Source organism: Bos grunniens, chromosome 15 (assembly GCF_055505025.1).
Source record: "Bos grunniens cultivar Pamir isolate PY7600 chromosome 15, Bosgru_T2T1.0, whole genome shotgun sequence".
Taxonomy (NCBI): Eukaryota; Metazoa; Chordata; class Mammalia; order Artiodactyla; family Bovidae; genus Bos; species Bos grunniens.
The window spans coordinates 79,417,993-79,439,495 of record NC_141179.1 but is presented as its reverse complement, the minus strand read 5'-3'; the positions used below and the strand labels follow the sequence as shown (position 1 = coordinate 79,439,495).

At 41.0% G+C, this 21,503-nt stretch overlaps 2 protein-coding genes across 2 annotated transcripts; both read left to right on the top strand.

Annotated features, from left to right (window-relative positions):
• The first annotated feature begins 8,234 nt into the window (after nt 1-8,234).
• Nucleotides 8,235-14,725, top strand: LOC147358632 (uncharacterized). The gene has a single exon (XM_086341727.1). It carries the CDS (start codon nt 13,592-13,594, stop codon nt 14,603-14,605), a length of 1,014 nt encoding a protein of 337 aa, XP_086197853.1. The 5' UTR covers nt 8,235-13,591; the 3' UTR covers nt 14,606-14,725.
• A 251-nt stretch (nt 14,726-14,976) lies between these two features.
• Nucleotides 14,977-15,774, top strand: LOC147358631 (endogenous retrovirus group K member 13-1 Env polyprotein-like). Its single transcript, XM_086338198.1, has one exon. The coding sequence runs from the start codon at nt 14,977-14,979 to the stop codon at nt 15,772-15,774; it is 798 nt and encodes a 265-aa protein (XP_086194324.1).
• The last annotated feature ends 5,729 nt before the right edge of the window (nt 15,775-21,503 follow it).

Below are 21,503 nucleotides of genomic sequence, written 5' to 3'. Positions count from 1 at the left end.
TGATGATGTTCTCAGACACAAAAGGGAGAATCACTGCTTTCTTCCTGCCAGTTAAGTTAAAGCTGGATACTCTGGACCTTGGCTGCTAATGTGGGACTGGTCACATATAAACTCAGCACCACTGTTGTAAGTGGTTCTCTACTCAGATTAAAGGACTTCACTTGATGAACTTGCCAGCAGCTGAAATGGAAAGGATATTGAGTCAAGTTAGAACATAAATCATGCAGTGCCTATAATGTCTCTGTGAAGGCTTGCTTGCAAGGTCTTCTCCTAAGTTTCTGCTGATGAACTCAAATTCACTAAAACTGCTGCTTCTCTGAAAGATTGATCTTTCTCTTTGAGAAAGTGTTTATCAGGGTGGACAATAACTAGGATTCAAAGGACAAGTTAGCAATTCAGCTCCTGACTTGAAAAACCACTGTAGTAAGCCCCTCTCCAATCACAACAAAAATAACACTTAGAAACTCATAAGTAACCAACCTGGCTTTTTGATTGAGCAATATACTGTCAGGATTAATTAAGCAATGTCGAGAATTATTCCTATCTGTTCAGTTCAGTTCAGTCCCTCAGTTGTGTCTACCTCTTTGTGACCCCATGAACCACAGCATGCCAGGACTCCCTGTCCAACACCAACTCCCAAAGTTTGCACAAACTCATGTCCATTGAGTCTGTGATGCCATCCAAACATCTTATCCTCTGTTGTCCCCTTCTCCTCTCGTCTTCAAACTTTCCCAGCATCAGGGTCTTTTCCAATGAGTCAGCTCTTCCTATCAGGTGGTCAAAGTTTTGGAGATTCAGCTTAAGCATCAGTCCTTCCAATGAACACCCAGGACTGATCTCCTTTAGGATGGACTGGTTGAGTCTCATTGCAGTCCAAGGGACTCCCAAGAGTCTTCTCCAACACCATAGTTCAAAAGCATCAACTCTTCAGCACTCAGCTTTCTTTATAGTCCAATTCTCACATCCATGCATGAATACTGGAAAAACCATAGCCTTGACTAGATGGACCTTTGTTGGCAAAGTAATGTCTCTGCTTTTTAATATGCTGTCTAGGTTAGTCATAACTTTCTTTCCAATGAGTAAGTGTCTTTTAATTTAATGGCTGCAATCACCATCAGCAGTGATTTTGGAGCCCCAAAAAATAAAATCAGTCACTGTTTCCACCGTTTCCCATCTATTTGCCATGAAGTGATAGGATCGGATGCCATGATCTTAGTTTTTTGAATGTTGAGCTTTAAGTCAACTTTTTCCACTCTCCTCTTTCACTTTCATCAAGAGGCTTTTTAGTTCTTCTTCACTTTCTGCCATAAGGGTGGTGTCATCTGCATATCTGATGTTATTGATATTTCTCCCGGGAATCTTAATTCCAGGTTGTGCTTCTTCCTGCCCAGCATTTCTCATGATGTACTCTGCATATAAGTTAAATAAACAGGGTGTCAATATACAGTCTTGACACACTCATTTTCCTATTTGGAACCCGTCTGTTGTTCCATGTTCAGTTCTAACTGTTCCTTCCTAACTTGCATACAGATTTCTCAAGAGGCAGGTCAGGTGATCTGGTATTCCCATCTCTTGTAGAATTTTCCACAGTTTATTGTGATCCACACAGTCAAAGGCTTTGGCACAGTCAATAAAACAGGAGTTGATGTTTTTTTTCTGGAACTCTCTTGCTTCCTTGATGACCCAGCAGATGTTGGCAATTTGATCTCTGGTTCCTCTGCCTTTTCTAAAACCAGCTTGAATATCTGGAAGGTCACAGTTCATGTACTGTTGAAGCCTTGCTTGGAGAATTTTGAGCATTACTTTGCTAGTGGGTGAGATGAGTGCAATTGTGTGGTAGTTTGAACATTCTTTGGCATTGCCTGTCTTTGGGATTGGAATAAAAACTGACCTTTTCCAGTCCTGTGGCCACTGCTGAGTTTTCTAATTTGTGGCATATTGAGTGCAGCACTTTAACAGCATCATCTTTTAGGATTTGAAGTAGCTCAACTGGATTTCCATCACATCCACAAGCTTTGTTCAAAGAAATGCTTTCTAAGGCCAACCTGACCTCACATTCCAGGATGTCTGGCTCTAGGTGAATGATCACACCATTGTAATTATCTGGTTCGTGAAAATCTTTTTTGTATACTTCTTCTCTGTTCTCTTGCCACCTCTTCTTAATATCTTCTGCTCATTACCTTTATATAAGAAAGAGATTGATGCATGGACAAATAAATACATTTATGATTGTGTTTATATTAGACTCTCAATAGAGACCCAAGAGAGTAATAGAAGTTGTTACACAAACATTAGGTATTGACACGTGAGAAGAAGTAGAGGTAGAAATGCAGTTTGAAATAAGCTGTATAGTATTTATTTATGACCTATATGAATCCAATATCCTAAAATAAAAATAAAGGCTGAATCACTTAAATTTTTTTAGTAAGTGTTTATTGTAGTTTATGGCAGAAAATGTGAGGGACAGAATGCAAAAACTCTTTTTCAGAGATCTTTGATCTTTAAGTGGTGATAGTTCTTGCATAGCTTTTAGGGTGCCTTTGAAACTTTGAAACTGTACACAAAATAATGAATCTCTTTGCAAATGTGTATATTTCTAGGGAACTTATGTGACATTTTCCAAAAGACCCCATGATCCAAAACAATGTGATAAATCATGGTTTTGAGGATTCATAATAATCTCCGGACTTATTCTTTTGAATATTAAGATACTATATAACATGGTGGCTATGAATATGAGTTCTGGATACAAGAGAGCTGGAATCTTCACTCAACTGCTTCATTTAACTAGCTGTGCATCACTGGTTAATTTATTAAAACTTCCTAACCTCACTTTTCTTTATTTTCAATAGAAAGAAAATAGTAATAATCTCCAAATGGCATTGTGAGGGTTAAAATAATGCATATGAAAGTGTTAGTCACTCAGTGGTGTCTGACCCCTTGGACTGTTGGCCAGACTTCTCTGTCCATGGCATTCTCCAGGCACGAATACTGGAGTGGGTAGCCAGTCCCTCTCCAGGGGATCTTCCCCATCCAAGGATCAAAACCAGATCTCTTGCATGGCAGGAAGATTTTTTACTATTCAAGATACATAATAAGAATATTATTATTAAAATAATTGAACTACATATTAGCACAGTGATTACTTAGCAAGCTTTGGGATGGGTCAAAACATGCACTTTGTTTTGGGCATGTTGAATTTGAGATGCTTGCAGGATATCTAAAGAGACATCCAGTAGAAAGTTGGATTTAAGGGTCTGGAGTGCTGGTAAAGATCTCTGTTGTGTTATTAGTTTTTGTTTCTGTCTATAATTAGTCCCTTGATTAGCTAATCTAATTTCATTGTCTTATGGGTTTGACTCTCAAATTCATATATCCAGTAGAAGTCTTACTAAACACACACTCCATACAACTATTCAGCAAACAATATTGGATATTTTATAGGCATCTCAAAATGAATATGTCCCAAATCAAATTCTTGATCATTCCCTCTTAACCTGACCCATCTACAGCCTTCCACATATTGGGTTTCCCTTGTGGTTCAGATGGTAAAGATTGTGCCTGCAATGCAAGAGATCCAGGTTCAATTCCTGGGTCAGGAAGATACCCTGGAGAATGAATGGCTTACCCACTCCACTAATCTTTCCTGAAGAATTCCATGGAGAGAGGAGCCACATATTAATTAACAATATTTTCATTTTTCTAGTTACTCAAGACAAAAATGTTGAAGTCACCCTGATTTTCTTACTTCTCTTTCACCCCACATAAAATCCACCCCAACCATCAGAACAAGACCCAGTTTCCCCTGCAGTCACTCTCTCCCATCAGGAAACTTTCATAAACCTATTATCCCTCTCCATCGGAGGGGAGACAGACTGAAAACCGCAATCACCAAAAACTAACCAATCTAATTATATGGACCACAGCCTTGTCAAACTCAATGAAACTATGAGCCATGCTGTGTAGGGCTACCCAAGAGGGATGGGTCGTGGTGGAATGTTCTGATGAAATTTGGTCCACTGGAGAAGGCAATGGCAACCCACTCCAGTACTCTTGCCTGGAAAATCCCATGGATGGAGGGGCCTGGAGGGTGCAGTCCACGGGGTCGCTAGAAGTTGGATATGACTGAGCGACTTCACTTTCACTTTTCACTTTCATGCATTGGAGAAGGAAATGGCAACCCAATCCAGTGTTCTTGCCTGGAGAATCCCAGGGACGGGGAGCCTGGTGGGCTGCCGTATATGGGGTCGCACAGAGTCGGATACGACTGAAGCGACTTAGCAACAGCAGCAGCAGCAGATAAGGGAATGGCATACCACTTCAGTATTCTTCCCTTGAGAATCCCATGGACAGGATGAAAAGGCAAAAAGATAGGGCACTGAAAGATGAGCTCCCCAGGTCGGTTCAGTTCACTTCAGTTCATTTCAGTCACTCAGTTGTGTATGACTTTTTGTGACCCCATGAATCACAGCACACCAGGCCTTCCTGTCCATCACCAACACCCGGAGATCACTCAGAGTCACATCCATCGAGTCAGTGATGCCATCCAGCCTTCTCATCCTCTGTCATCCCCTTCTCCTCCTGCCCCCAATCCCTCCCAGCATCAGAGTCTTTTCCAATGAGTCAACTCTTCACATGATGTGGCCAAAGTACTGGAGTTTCAGCTTTAGCATCATTCCTTCCAAAGAAATCTCAGGGCTGATCTCCTTCAGAATGGACTGGTTGGATCTCCTTGCAGTCCAAGGGACTCTCAAGAGTCTTCTCCAACACTGCAGTTCAAAAGCATCAACACTTCGGCGCTCAGCTTTCTTCACAGTCCAACTCTCACATCCACACATGACCACAGGAAAAACCATAGCCTTGACTAGACGAAGCTTTGTTGGCAAAGTAATGTCTCTGCTTTTCAATATGCTATCTAGGTTGGTCATAACTTTCCTTCCAAGGAGTAAGCATCTTTTAAGTTCATGGCTGCAATCACCATCTGCAGTGATTTTGGAGCCCAAAAAAATAAAATCTGACACTGTTTCCACTGTTTCCCCATCTATTTCCCATGAAGTGATGGGACCAGATGCCATGATCTTCATTTTCTGAATGGTGAGTTTTAAGCCAACTTTTTCACGCTCCTCTCTCACCTTCATCAAAAGGCTTTTTAGTCCCTCTTCACTTTCTGCGATAAGGGTGGTGTAATCTGCATATCTGAGGTTATTGATATTTCTTCCAGAAATCTTGATTCCAGCTTGTGTTTCTTATAGCCCAGCGTTTCTCATGGTGTACTCTGCATAGAAGTTAAATAAGCAGGGTGACAATATACAGCCTTGACGTACTCCTTTTCCTATTTGGAACCAGTCTGTTGTTCCATGTCCAGTTCTAACTGTTGCTTCCTGACCTGCATACAAATTTCTCAAGACGCAGGTCAGGTGGTCTGGTATTCTCATCTCTTGTATAATTTTCCACAGTTTATTGTGATCCACACAGTCAAAGGCTTTGGCATAGTCAATAAAGCAGAAATAGATGTTTTTCGGGAACTCTTTTGCTTTTTTGATGATCCAGCAGATGTTGGCAATTTTGTCTCTGATTCCTTAGCCTTTTCTAAAACCAGCTTGAACATCTGGAAGTTCACGGTTCATGTATTGCTGAAGCCTGGCTTGGACAATTTTGAACATTACTTTACTAGCGTGATGAGAGGAGCTTCCCCACGTCCAAGGCCAGGGGCGGTGGCCAGGAGGAGCAACCCCACCTCGTAGGAGCAGTGGCTGCGTGGGCGCAGGAGGGCCTAGAGGAGCTATTCTACATTCAAGGTCAGAAGGGGCAGCTGTGAGGAGATACCCCTCATCCAAGGTAAGGAGCAGTGGCTGTGCTTTGCTGAAGCAGCTGTGAAGAGATACCCCATGCCCAAGGTAAGAGAAATCCAGTTAAGATGGTAGGTGTTGCAAGAGGGCATCAGAGGGCAGACAAACTAAAACCATACTCACAGAAAACTAGTCAATCTGATCACACTAGGACCACAGCCTTGTCTAACTCAATGAAACTAAGCCATGCCCGTGGGGCCACCCAAGACAGGCTGGTCATGGTGGAGAGGTCTGACAGAATGTGGTCCACTGGAGAAGGAAATGGCAAACCACTTCAATATTCTTGCCTTGAGAACCCCATGAACAGTATGAAAAGCAAAATGATAGGATACTGAAAGAGGAACTACCCAGGTCAGTAGGCACCCAATATGCTACTGGAGATCAGTGGAGAAATAACTCCAGAAAGAATGAAGGGATGGAGCCAAAGCAAAAACAATACCCAGATGTGGATGTGACTGGTGATAGAAGCAAGGTCCAATGCTGTAAAGAGAAATATTGCATAGGAACCTGGAATGTCAGGTCCATGAATCAAGGCAAATTGGAAGTGGTCAAACAAGAGACGGCAAGAGTAAACGTTGACATTCTAGGAATCAGTGAACTAAAACAGGCTGGAATGGGTAAATTTAACTCAGATGACCATTATATCTACTACTGCAGGTAGGAATCCCTCAGAAGAAATGGAATAGCCATCATGGTCAACAAAAGAGTCCGAAATGCAGTACGTGGATGCAATCTCAAAAACGACAGAATGATCTCTGTTCTTTTCCAAGGCAAACCATTCAATATCACAGTAATCCAAGTCTATGCCCCAACCAGTAACGCTGAAGAAGCTGAAGTTGAACGGTTCTATGAAGACCTACAAGACCTTTTAGAACTAACATCCAAAAAAGATGTCCTTTTCATTATAGGGGACTGGAATGCAAAAGTAGGAAGTCAAGAAACACCTGGAGTAACAGGCAAATTTGGCCTTGGAATATGGAATAAAGCAAGGCAAAAACTAGTAGAGTTTTGCCAAGAAAATGCACTGGACATAGCAAACACCCTCTTCCAACAACACAAGAGAAGACTCTACACATGGACATCACCAGATGGTCAACACCGAAATCAGATTGATTATATTCTTTGCAGCCAAAAATGGAGAAGCTCTATAGAGTCAACAAAAACAAGACCAGGAGCTGACTGTGGCTCAGATCATGAACTCCTTATTGCCAAATTCAGACTGAAATTTAAGAAAGTAGGGAAAACCACTAGACCATTCAGGTATGACCTAAATCAAATCCCTTATGATTATATAGTGGAAGTGGGAAATAGATTTAAGGAACTAGATCTGATAGATAGAGTGCCTGATGAACTAAGGGCAGATGTTTGTGACATTGTACAGGAGACAGGGATCAAGACCATCCCCATGGAAAAGAAATGCAAAAAAGCGAAATGGCTGTCTGGGGAGGCCTTACAAATAGCTGTGAAAAGAAGAGAAGTGAAAAGCAAAGGAGAAAAGGAAAGATATAAGCAACTGAATGCAGAGTTCCAAAGAATAGCAAGAAGAGATAAGAAAGCCTTCCTCAGCAATCAGTGCAAACAAATAGAGGAAAACAACAGAATGGGAAAGACTAGAGATCTCGTCAAGAAAATTAGGGATACCAAGGGAACATTTCATGTAAAGATGGGCTCGATAAAGGACAGAAATGGTATGGACCTAACAGAAGCAGAAGATATTAAGAAGAGATGGCAAGAATACACAGAAGAACTGTACAAAAAATATCTTCACGACCCAGGTAATCACAATGGTGTGATCACTGACCTAGACCCAGACATCCTGGAATGTGAAGTCAAGTGGGCCTTAGAAAGCATCACTATGAACAAAGCTAGTGGAGGTGATGGAATTCCAGTTGAGCTATTTCAAATCCTGAAAGATGATGCTGTGAAAGTGCTGCACTCAATATGCCAGCAAGTTTGGAAAACTCAGCAGTGCCACAGGACTGGAAAAGGTCAGTTTTCATTCCAATCCCAAAGAAAGGCAATGCCAAAGAATGCTCAAACTACCCCAGGTTAGTAGGTACCAAATATGCTACTGGAGATCAGTGAAGAAATAACTCCAGAAAGAATGAAGAGATGAAGGCAAAGCAAAAACAACACCTAGTTTGTCGGGAACTGCATTAGGCATTACTGACAAAATGGAGACACGTTCCCCAGCCCCCTCCCCTCATTCCGCAGGCACGGATCCCGGGATGAAGGAGTTAGGCCTTATAATTCAAACTTGTCTTTTCCTCTCCTTGGCTGAGATGACTGAAAAGGAATATTAAGTTGTTTATTGTTCTTGAGAGGAGCATGAGAAGGCACAAAGCCTTCTGCAGCATTGCTCAGAAAATATTTCATAAAGTTAATCATTGACATTTGTTCAAGGACTTTTTACAAAAGAGTGTTCCAGGATGAGCACATAGGCCATAGCTTGAGGCCATGGGAGGGATTGATATCTGAAGCCTATTTGTGAGGAGAATGTTTATGGCAAAGGAGTTTACTGAATTTAGGGCTTAGAAACAATTAAAATAGTTAGAAGTTAAAGATTTAAGGAATGCTGTAAAGTTAACGTATTTTACCATAGCTTATAGAAGTTAGGAATTTTTAGAGACACTATAGCTAGAAGCCTTTTTAGGAGATAGTGAGCTCAGGATGTCAGGGGCAAACAGGACTTAGGAAGATAAGTAGTAAACTGAGGAATGTAGCATGAGTTACAATGTAATCACAAGTTAACTATAGGACACATTAGAAGAGGTAGATAATAGATGATAAGGCTGATTCCAAGAGAATCACTGAAGCAAGACCTCTGAAGAGCAACAATGATTTATGGAGATAATAAATCTGGGAGAGGGGGAACTGAAAATGTCAAACCTCTGGCCTAATGTTTTTGTAAAAATATAAAAGAGAATCTTAAACTTAAAATAAACAGGCAGTCCATAGCAAAATGAGAGGCTGTCTCATTGGCCAACACCGTCATCTCTTCAGGTTGAATCCCTGGTTGCTGGAGTTGGACTCTGGCAAGTGGCGCCCAGAACAGGGGACACTGAATAGTAAGTAATCTGGGAATGTAATGTGGGACGGTTAGGATTGTACCTGTGGGTGGCTGGCACCCCTCTGCAGTTTAGGCAGGGTGAGGAGGGTACAGAATCAGTAAGAATATTCTCTAGAAGAATGGGTTTCTCTGCATCTTAGAATAAACAAATGTTTATTGAAATATTACTTCATATGTTAGCCCATAGAGGCATTAAAGTAAGCAGAGGAAGACTGTCTAAATTTCTACGTTTGTTTTATACTTTGCATGGGCCAGAAAAGGTTTCTGTAGATGCTTTTGTTCTGTGGAATATCATTATAAATGTCCTGGATCCCCGTCATGAGGCTGTTAGATAGCCTATGGGGGAGGCTATAGCGGTGGATGGTGGTGGGTCTCCACCTTCTGTGCAGATCATGTTTTCTGCCATTGATGAAGAAAGGAGGGAGACTGTGCTCTACCTCCCAAGGAAGGAGAGGGCTTACAGGATGCTGCAGCCAGGTGCCCTGGCGAGCCCACTCCCCCTCTACACAAACCTTTACAAATTTATCCACCACTTTCTTATTTAAGGCGACCACCGCCACCTCTGCTTGCACCTCCCAGGGCCCAGGAGTTCCCCACTTAGCCTCCAAAGCGTCCCAGAGCATTGTCTAAGGCTGAGAAAGACAAAGAGTTTTTTTTTTTTTTTTTTTAAACAAAGGAGCTTTTTAAAGCAAGCACAATATACAGAGCCTGCTCCTTGAAGAAAACCCCCTTAGGGGGGCCTCACCAGGCTAAAAAAAAAAAAAAAAAAAGGATTAATCGTAATGGAAACGATTCTACAAATAAAAAATGTTTCTCCTGTGGCCAAATGGGGGCATTTTTGCCAGCAATGTCCTGCCAAGCAGGGACAACAAGCCTTGCCGATCAACCCGAGGTAGCACAGGACTGGACCTCAGTTTCACCACTGCAACAATATTAACCCCTGACATGCCAGTTACTCTGATTCCAACGGGAGTGGCTGGCCCCCTACATGAGGGCATTGTAGGGCTTGTGCTGGGGCGTAGCTCGCTTTCCCTTCAAGGAATTTCGGTGGTGCCTGGTGTAGTAGATTCTCATTATACTGGGGAAATTAAAGTTTTGATCTTGCAGCCTACTAAAACTGTGCAAATTAATAAAGGTCAAAGAATAGCACAGCTTTTGCTTTTACCTTATTATCAGACAGGAAAAACCTTTACTTCTTAAGCTAGGGGCCCCAGAGGATTTGGATCCAGTGATCTAGCTTTTTGGGTGCAGGAAATTACAGCTTCTAGACCTTCAAAAGATCTTTTAATTCAAGGAAATAAAATATCAGGGCTGTTAGATACTGGAGCAGACGTCTCTTGCATTGCTGGAAAAGATTGGCCCTCGTCCTGGCCGACACGCTTGACCAGTGCAGGCTTGGTAGGAATAGGGTCAGTGCCCTCAGTTGCTAAGAGCTCACAGATTTTGACATGGTCAGATGAGAAGGGGGCACAAGGCACTTTTTGTCCATATGTAGTTCCTTCACTACCTTTTTCTTTATGGGGGAGAGATATATTATCTCAGATGGGAATGCTTTTATATAGCCCAGATGAAAAGGTTACTAATCAAATGCTGCAAATGAGGTATAATGCTGATAAGGGGCTTGGTAAAGATCAGCAGAAAATTGTTTCTCCATTAGAGGCGGTTCCTAACAAAAATACAGAAGGTCTGGGATATTCAAATTTATCCTAGAGGCTGTTGCTCTTGCTGTTGACCCTATTACCTGCAAATCTGATGATCTGGTGTGGGTGGAACAATGGCCCTTAACAGCTGAAAAGTTACAGGCAGCTGAGGATTTAGTTATGGAACAACTGGCAGCCGGCCATATAGAGCCTTCTAATAGCCACTGGAATACTCTTATTTTTGTTATTAAGAAAAAAATCAGGAAAATGGAGATTGTTACAAGATTTGAGAGCTATAAACACAACTATGGAAGACATGGGGGCCCTCCAGCCGGGCCTCCCTTCCCCAGTGGCTGTGCTTTTCAGTATAATATGATGGTTATAGATCTAAAGGATTGTTTCTTTGCCATTCCCCTGGCTGATCAAGATTATAAATGGTTTGGTTTCAGTCTCCCTTCAGCTAATTTTAAACAGCCCTATAGAAGTTTTCAATGGAAGGTTTTGCCTCAGAAAATGAAAAACAGCCCTACCTTGTGTCAGAAATTTGTAGACCAAGCTGTGAAAAGTGTTAGAGGAAAGTATAAAGATCTATATTTGATACATCTATATTTGGCAGCTCATAAGGACAGAGCCTTGTTGCAACAAATTTTATCTGAATTGATTGAGGCCTTGGAAAGCAGGGGTTTAAAGATAGCTCCAGAAAAGATACAAGTAGATCCTCCTTTTTCTTATTTAGGGAGGGTATTAAATGCCCATACCATGAGTCATGCTCCTTTGTAGCTGCGGAGAGATCCTTTACTAACTTTAAATTGTCACACGACTGTATGTTCCTCGGTTCTTTGTCTCATCACAACAAAGATTTGGAGCAAAGGACATTAAAGCCCTTGGTGCATCACAGCTCTCAGGTCTTGGACAAATCGTGTTATAGCTCTTAGGCAAATCAGTGTTACAGCTCTATTTTATTTAGAAGATAGCAGGAGAGAGAGAGAGTGAGAGAAAGAGTGCACGCACATGGGAGAGAGAGAGTCCAAGAGAAAGTGCTTTGGCTCCTCCTTTTATATGTTTTTTCTTCCACCTAGGCCTGCCCTATGCAAATTGGGCTTAGCCAGGGCTGCTGTTTGTTCTGCCTGAAGTCTTCACTCTGGTCCTCGGACCTTCCTTTGACCTTCCTTGTCTTTTAGCCACCACCATTTTGGACTCCTTTTCCCTATTCTACCTACCTAACAAAATGATTTCCAGAAATTATTAGGGGATATTAATTGGATACACCCACATTTAAAACTGACTACTTCAGATTTAAAGCCTTTGTTTGATTGCTTAAAAAGCGATCCTAATCCCAGTTCTAAGAGAAAGTTGGTTAGTGAGGCAGAGTTGGCTCTTGTTAAAGTGGATGAGGCTTTAAATGATCAGTTAATTAGGGTTAATATTACCAGAGGATGGGATTTAATTATTCTCGCCTCAGAACATACACCTACAGGATGCTGTGGCAAGAAGGCCCATTGGAATGGCTCCATCTACCAGTGACCCCATGAAAAATAGTTTTATCTTATCCCAGCTTGGTGGCACAATTAATTATAAAAGATAGAAAAAGAGTGTGGAATTTTTTGGAAAAGAAGTAGCAAATATAGTGATTCCAATCAATAAGGATCAACTGCAATTTCTTTTACAAAATAGTGATGATTGGCAAGTTGCCCTGATAGATTTCAGGGCAAATTTTGTTTCATTTGCCCTCAAGCCCCCTGCTGCATTTTTTTGAAAACACATCCAGTGATTTTTCCAAAGAAATTTTCTACTCAACCTCTGGAAGAGGCAATTTTAGTTTTCACAGATGGTTCCTCTAATGGTAAAGCAGTCACAATTATTGATGGAAAATCCCATGTTCAGGTAACTGAAGAGACATCGGCCCAGAGAGCTGAATTGAGGGCGATTATTTGGGTTTTTCAACATTTAAGAGACCACACCTTCAATCTTCTGACTGACTCCCGATATACTGTAGGGTTGTTTCCTCATATTGAGACTGCTAATATTACGGAAAATAAAACTGCCATCTTCTCCTTGTTATCTGATTTATAGAAGGAGATTAAACATAGAGATAAGAAATATTTTGTGGGACATATTAGAGCCCATTCCAGCTTATCTGGCCCTTTGCATGAAGGAAATGCTTTGGCAGATGCATTAACTAAAGTAATTGCTTTAAACTTACATGAAAAGATTGACAAGGCCAAAAATTCTCACAAAATTCATCATCAAAATGCAGCTGGCTTAAGGTATGAATTTCATATCCCTAGGGAAGCAGCTAGACAAATAGTTAAGTTATGTCCAAATTGCCTAACATTTAATCCATCTCCACAATTAGGAGTAAATCCCTGAGGCCTTAGGCCTAATGCTCTCTGGCAAATGGATGTAACTCATATTGCAGCCTTTGGAAAACTGTCCTTTGTGCATGTTACCATGGATACCTTTTCTCATGTTATTATAGCCTCTGCTAGATTAGATGAGGGACAGCGGAGCCTGGTGGGCTGCCATCTCTGGGGTCGCACAGAGTCAGACAGGACTGAAGCGACTTAGCAGCAGTAGCAGCAGCAGATTAGATGAAGCAACAAGAGATGTAACTGAGCACTTGTTTCAATGCTTTTCCCAAATAGGACTCCCCGAACAGATAAAAACAGATAATGCTCCAGCTTATACTTCTTCTGATTTTAAGAGATTCTGTCAACAATTTTCCATAGTACATTCAACAGAAATACCTTATAATCCCCAAGACCAAGCCATAGTGGAAAGGGTGCATCAGACTTTAAAAAGTCAGATAGCTAAATTAAGATGGGGAGAATTTAAATATTCCTCTGCACATCATGTTTTACACCATGCTTTGTTTGTAATTAATCATTTTAATGTGGACACACAAGGGCAGACTGCAATGATGAGACACTGGACTCATGAAGGGGCTACGATTTGGCCTCTGGTTAAGTGAAAAGACCTCCTTACAGGAGAGTGGAAAAGGCCAGATATACTGCTAACTTGTGGGAGAGGGTATGCTTGTGTGTTTCCACAGAATTCCACTTCTCCTGTTTGGACCCATGAGGTTACTAAAATCCCTGAAGTCCTGGAGTCCAGGACCGAAAAAAGATGGGGACACCAGAAGCTCGTTGAGTCCAGACCTGAGGAAGCCAAGGAAACACCAAAGGGCGAGTGACCCTTCACCTGAGGCTTTACGACTAGTACATTGCTTCAGGCACCTGGAACTTCAGGAGAGACATGCTGATCGAGTTCAACCGTATTCTGCCCCACCTCGTCACTGTCATCGTACTCAAGCAACCACCTCCAGCACGGTACCAACTTGGGTCCAACTAAAACATCTCGCTCAGTGGGCTGAAGAATTAATAGAAAGTGGGAGATATGAGGCCACTCCTATGGTAATGTTTGTGGCTATGCTTGCTGTGTTGGCTTGTCAACCAAGGCCCTCCAGCACAGAAAAGGTTCATTGGGCCTATTTGCCTAATCCACCTTCTTTCCAGCTTGTTAATTGGATGAATGAGCCCATTCGTGTTTTTGTTAATGATACTCTTCTTTTGGGTGGGGCTTCCATCTATCCTAATAACGTTAAAACAGTGGTCAGCACTCCCTTCAAATTTTCAGGCATGTCCGTTTATCCGCCTATTTGCTTTGCCATACCTTCCTCTTTACAAGAAGCAGCTCCAGTTTTGAATGGATGTGTTAGCACTTCCTTGAAAGGCATGCGTACTGATTCTCCGAGAAGCGATGGCAAGAGAGATTTTTGGTCTTTACAGCTGCTGATGCCAGGGACACAAGAAAGAATATTTGATGCCTTAAAAAAGGCAGCCTCTCATTTAAAGGACTATATAAGCTGTGCACTCCCCACTTCGGACTCTGATGAACAAGGACTACAGGCCTGGGAAAGCATAAGCAGAATTTCTGGCTTTCCTCGTTGGAAAGAATGCATGTATGCCATAAAGTTATCTATTCCCATTGCTGTCACCAGACATTTTCTGACCGAATGGGGGTGCCCCTATCTTTCAAATCAATGATGGAGCTTGACTTATGTAGAATTTTATAGGTCCACATGGAATAATTCATTTCTCCCTATGCCTTTAGTAATTACTAGGTGGCATGCTAATGGATGGGTTCCTCCTTTAGTGAGCTTCGATGAAACGGGTCTCACGCAGCCTCAGTTATGGAAAGCATTGGCTGCTATGGCACCTGTGATTTTACATAGACCTTTAAATGAACAAAGATATATTGTATGGGCCGGCATGCATTCTCCCTATGCCTTTTTATTGGCCAGAAATCGGAGTTATTTGGAAGTTTCTGAAGGAGAAATGTTTACAATGTTATACGTGTGAATTGTTTTATATCAAATTGTGTTGATGGGAATGATTATAATAAGTATAAGGCTGTGATGATTGTAAAGCAACCACCATATTTGATGGTTCCTGTAAAATTAGAGGGACAATGGTTTGATGATTATGCATTGAAAGTTTTATATGAACTTAATGGCTTAATTTCTCAACCTAAGAGATTCATTGCAGCTCTGGTTGTGGGAATAACTGCTTTGATTGCCATAATTACATCAGTTACGGTTTATGCTGTTGCCTTGTCAAAAGAAGTGCATACGGCCTCGTTTGTCGATCAGCTGTCCAAAAATGTCTCTGTAGCTCTTACTATGCAGGAAATTATAGATAAGAAAATAGAAAATAAGGTCAATGCTTTAGAAGAAGCAGTTCTGCTTATGGGGCAAGAAATTACAAATTTAAAAATTAAATTGTCTTTAAGGTGCCATGCTGATTTTAAATGGATGTGTGTTACCCTTCTACAAATGAATGAGTCCATGCACTCTTGGGAACGCATTAGAAATCATATTTTAGGCGTCTGGAATCATTCGGATTTTAGTATTGATATTTTTAAGTTACATCAGGATATTCAGAATATGAAGCAGGCGGAGTCTGACTTTTCCTCTCAATGGCTTTCTAATTCCCTCTTTGAAAATCTGGAGGGATATCTTTCCCATGGATCCTTTTCTACAATAATGATTAATGTGGCCATGTGCTTATGCCTGTTAGTTCTGATTTGTGTAATAGCCCCGTGCCTTTTCAGAATACTCAGCCGAAGTGTCTCTGCTCTATCTACTGAGTTTCATACCTATGCTCTAAAAAATAAAAAAAGGGAAGATGTTGGGAGCCGCCTTAGGCATTACTGACAAAATGGAGGCAGGGTCCCCAGCCCCCCTCTCCTCATTCCGCAGGCACAGAGCCTGGGATGAAGGAGTTAGGCCTTTTAATTCTGACTTGTCTTTTCCTCTCCTTGGCGAAGTTGACTGAAAAGGAATATTAAGGTGCTTATTGGTCTTGAGAGGAGCATGAGAAGGCACAAAGCCTTCTGTAGCATTGCTCAGAAAATATTTCATAAAGTTAATCATTGACATTTGTTCAAAGACTTTTTACAAAAGACTGTTCCAGGATGAGCACATAGGCTGTAGCTTGAGGCCATGGAAGGGATTGATATCTGAAGCCTATTTGTGAGGAGAATGTTTATGGCAAAGGAGTTTACTGAATTTAGGGCTTAGAAACAATTAAAATAGTTAGAAGTTAAAGATTTAAGGAATGCTGTAAAGTTAACGTATTTTACCATAGCTTATAGAAGTTAGGAATTTTTAGAGACACTATAGCTAGAAGCCTTTTTAGGAGATAGTGAGCTCAGGATGTTAGGGGCAAACAGGACTTAGGAGGATAAGTAGTAAACTGAGGAATGTAGCATGAGTTACAATGTAATCACAAGTTAACTATAGACACATTAGAAGAGGTAGATAATAGATGATAAGGCTGATTCTGAGAGAATCACTGAAGCAGGAACTCTGTTTGAAGAGCAACAATGATTTATGGAGGTAATAAATCTGGGAGAGGGGCAAGTGAAAATGTCAAACCTCTGGCCTAATGTTTTTGTGAAAGTATAAAAGAGAATCTTAAACTTGAAATAAACAGGCAGTCCATAGAAAAATGAGAGGCTGTCTCATTGGCCGACACCGTCATTTCTTCAGGTTGAATCCCTGTTTGCTGGAGTTGGATTCTGGCACTAGTTGTTGATATGACTGGTGATGGAAGCAAGGTCCAGTGCTGTAAATAACAATATTGCATAGGAATCTGGAATGTTAGGTCCATGAATCAAGGCAAATTAGAAGTGGCCAAACAGGAGATGGCAAGAGTGAACATCGACATTTGAAAAATTAGTGAACTAAAATGTACTGGAATGGGTGAATTTAACTCAGATGACGATTATATGTACTACTGTGGGCAAGAATCCCTTAGAAGAGATGGAGTAGCCATCATAGTAAACACTAGAGTCTGAAATGCAGTGCTTGAATGCAACCTCAAAAACGACAGAATGATCTCTTTGTGTTTCCAAGGCAAACCATTCAGTATCACAGTAATCCAAGACTATGCCCCTATCAGTAAGGCTGAAGAAGCAGAAGTTGAATGGTTCTATGAAGACCTACAAGACCGTTTAGAACTAACTCTCAAAAAACATGTCCTTTTCATTATATGGGACTAGAATGCAAAGCTAGGAAGACAAGAAACCCCTGGAGTAACAGGCAAATTGGCCTTGGAGTACAGAATGAAGCAGGGAAAATGCTAATAGAGTTTTGCCAAGAGAACACACTGGTCATAGGAAATACCCTCTTCCAACAACACAAGAGAGGACTATACACATGAACATCACCAGATGGTCAACACTGAAATCAGATTGATTATATTCTTTGCAGCTAAAGATGGAGAAGCTCCATCAGTCAGCAGAAACAAGATGGGAGCTGACTGTGACTCAGATCATGAACTCCTTATTGCAAAATTCAGACTTAAATTGAACAAAATAGGTAAAACCAATATATCATGCATGTATGACCTAAATCAAACCTCTTATGATTATACAGTGAAAATGGGAAATAGATTTAAGGGATCAGATCTGACAGAGTGCCTGATGAACTATGGGCAGAGGTTTGTGACATTGTACAGGAGGCAAAGATCAAGAAAATCCCCAAGAAAAAGAAATGCAAAAAATCAAAATGGCTGTCTGAGGAGGCCTTACAAATAGCTGTGAAAAGAAGAGAAACAAAAGGCAAAGGAGAAAGGGAAAATATACCCATTTAAATGAAGAATTCCAAAGAATAGCTAGGAGAGATAAGAAAGCCTTCCTCGGTGATCATTGCAAAGAAATAGAGGAAAACAATAGAATGGGAAAGACTAGAGATCTCTTCAAGAAAGTTACAGATACCAATGGAACATTTCATGCAAAGATGAGCTCAATAAAGGACAGAAATCATATGGACCGAATAGTAGCAGAAGATATTAAGAAGAGGTAGCAAAAATACACAGAAAAACTGTACAAAAAAGATATTCACGGCCCAGAGAATCATGATGATGTGATCACTTACCTAGAGCCAGACATCCTGGAATGTGAATTCAAGTGAGTCTTAGGAAGCATCACTATGATCAAAGCTAGTGGAGGGGATGGAATTCCAGTGGAGCTAATTCAAATTCAAAAAGATGATGCTGTGAAAGTGCTGCACTCAATATGCCAGCACATTTGGAAAACTCAGCAGTGGCCACGGGACTGGAAAAGGTCAAATTTCATTCCAATCCCAAAGAAAGACAATTCCAAAGAATGCTTAAAAATACCACACAAATGCACTCATCTCACATGCTAGTAAAGTAATGCTCAAAACTCTCCAAGCCAGGCTTCAACATTGCATGAACCATAAACTTTCACATGTTCAGGCTGGTTTTAGAAAAGACAGAGGAATGAGAGATCAATTTCCAACATCTGCTGGATCATCAAAAAAGCAAGGAAGTTCCAGAAAAAGCATCTATTTCTTCTTTATTGACTATGCCAAAATCTTTGACTGTGTGGATCTCAATAAACTGTGGAAAGTTCTGAAAGAGATCGGAATACCAGGCCACCTGACATGCCTCTTGAGAAATCTGTATGCAGGTCAGGAAGCAACAGTTAGAACTGGACATGGAACAACAGACTGGTTCCAAATAGGAAAAGGAGTATGTCAAGGCTGTATATTGTCACCCTGTTTAACTTATATGCAGAGTACATCATGAAAAATGCTGGGCTGGAAGAAGCACAAGCTGGAATTAAGATTTCTGGGAGAGGTATACAGATGATATCACCCTTATGGAAGAAAGTGAAGAAGAACGAAAGAGCCTCTTGATGAAAGTGAAAGAGGAGAGAGAAAAAGTTAGCTGAAAGCTCAACATTCAGAAAACGAAGATCATGGCATCCGTTCCTATCACTTCATGGCAAATAGATGGGGAAACAGTGGCAGACTTTATTTTTCGGGCTCTAAAATTACTGTAGATGGTGACTGCAGCCATGAAATAGAAAGACACTTACTCCTTGGAAGAAAAGTTATGATCAACCTAGACAGTGTATTAAAAATCAGACATTACTTTGCCACCTAAGGTCCGTCTTGTCAAGGCTATGGTTTTCCAGTGGTCATGTATGGATGTGAGAGTTGTAGTATAAAGGATGCTAAGCACCGAAGAGTTGACGCTTTTGAACTGTGGTGTTGGGGAAGACTCTTGAGAGTCCCTTGGACTGTAAGGAGATCCAACCAGTCCATCCTAAAGAGATCAGTCCTGAATGTTCATTGGAAGGACTGAACTGAAGCTAAAACTTCAATACTTTGGCCACCTGACGTGAAGAGATGACTCATTTGAAAAGACCCTGATGCTAGCTAAGATTGAAGGCTAGAGGAGAAGGGAAAACAGAGGATGAGATGGCTGGATGGCATCACTGACTCGATGGACGTGAGTCTGAGTGAACTCCAGGAGTTGGTAATTGACAGGGAGGCCTGGCATGCTGCAGCCCATGGGGTCACAAAGAGTCAGGCACGACTGAGTGACTGAACTGAAACTGGCAGGATCAATGGCATGATCTTCATTTTTTGAATGCTGAGTTTTACGACAGCTTTTTGACTCTCCTCTTTCACCTTCATCAAGAGGTTCTTTGGTTCCTCTTCACCTTCTGCCATATAAGTGGTATCGTTTGCGTATCTGAAGCTGTTAATATTTCATCTGGCCATCTTGATTTCAGCTTGTGTGTCATCCAGCCTGGCATACTGCTTAATATGCTTAATACATATTGCTTAATGTACTCTGCATAGAAGTCAAAGAAGGAGGGTGAAAAGCACAGGCTAGAATTTCACATGATGTAGTCTGCATAGAAGTTAGATAAACAGGGTGTTATTAATTAAGCAGAACTTAAATAAGGTTGCCATGGTAATCTCTTCAATCTGGAGACATGGCATATTACCCCATCCATCATTCATTCATTCATTAGTGCCCTCAGAACTAAACTACTGCACAATTGGACGCATCTCACATGCTAGTAAAGTAATGCTCAAAATTCTCCAAGAGAGGCTTCAACAGTATGTGAACTGTGAACATCCAGATATGCCATCTGGATTTAGAAATGGGAGAAGAACCAGAGATCCAATTGCAAATATCCACTGAATCATTGAAAAAGCAAGAGAGTTCCAGAAAAAACAACTACTTTTGCTTTATTGACTATGTCAAAGTCTTTTACTGTGTGGATCACAGTAAACTGGAAAATTCTTGAAGAGACCACCTTACCTGCCTCCTGGGAAATCTGTATGCCGGTCAACAAGCAAGTTAGAACTGGACATGGAACAACAGACTGGTTGCAATTTGAGATAGGAGTACAGCAAGGCTGCTTATTTGTATATTGATACCATGATTATTTAACTTATATGCAGAGTACATCATGTGAAATGCCAGGCTGGATGAAGAACAAGCTGGGATTAAGATTGCTGGAAGAAATATCAATAACCTCAGAAATGCAGAGCACACCACCCTTATGGTAGAAAGCAAAGAAGAGCTAAAGAGCCTCTTGATGAAAGTGAAAGAGGAAAGTGAAAAACTTGGCTTAAAACTCAACATTCAAAAAACTAAGATGATGGCATGAAGGTCCATTGCTTCATGGCAAATAGATGGGGAAATAATGGAAACAGTGAGAGACTTTACTTTTTTGGGCTCCAAAATCACTGCAGATGGTGACTGCAGCCACGAAATTAAAAGATGCTTGCTACTTGGAAGAAAAGCAATGACCAACCTAGAGAGAATATTAAAAACCAGAGACACTACTTTGCCAACAAAGTCCTATATAGTCATACTATGTTTTTTCCAGGAGTCATGTATGGATGTGAGAGTTAGAGGACAAAGAAAGCTGAGCACCAAAGAATTGATGATTTTGAACTGTAGTGTTGGAGGATACTCATGAGAGTCGTTGGACTGCAAGGAGATTCAATCAGTAAATCCTAAAGGAAATCAGTCCTGAATATTCATTGGAAGGATTGATGTTGAAGCTGAAACTCCAATACTGTGGCCACCTGATGCAAAGAACTGACTCATTGGAAAAGACCCTGATGCTGGGAAAGTTTGAAGGTAGGGAGAGAAGGGGACAACAGAGGATGAGATGGTTAGATTGCATCACTGACTTGATGGACATGAATTTGAGCAAGCTCCAGGAGTTGGTGATGGACAGGGGAGCCTGGCGTGCTGTAGTCCTTTGGGTCACAAATAGTTGGACACAACTGAGCAACTGAACTGAACTGGTCTGTGACTTGGAGCAATTTCTTAAATTATCAAAGTCTGTTTCCTTATTTGCAAAATAAGGATCATATACAAAGCTTTGATCTACTGGCATTTGTGTTAAGTAATGAATATTAAAGACATTGGTGCATTTCAAAGTGTTTTTTTAAGCTAAATCCATTGCTATTATGGATACTGAAAAATACCATCAGTTGATTAGTACCGCTATATGATACTGCAAGGTACAAATTTGAACAAGGCACATTCCCTGTCTTGTACTTTTAACTATCTAATGCAGTAATATTCCAGGTTCACC

Bases quoted from the DNA above. Each gene is read 5' to 3' on its own strand.
- LOC147358632 (XM_086341727.1), top strand. From the start codon at position 13,592: ATGCTTGTGTGTTTCCACAGAATTCCACTTCTCCTGTTTGGACCCATG.
- LOC147358631 (XM_086338198.1), top strand. From the start codon at position 14,977: ATGATTGTAAAGCAACCACCATATTTGATGGTTCCTGTAAAATTAGAG.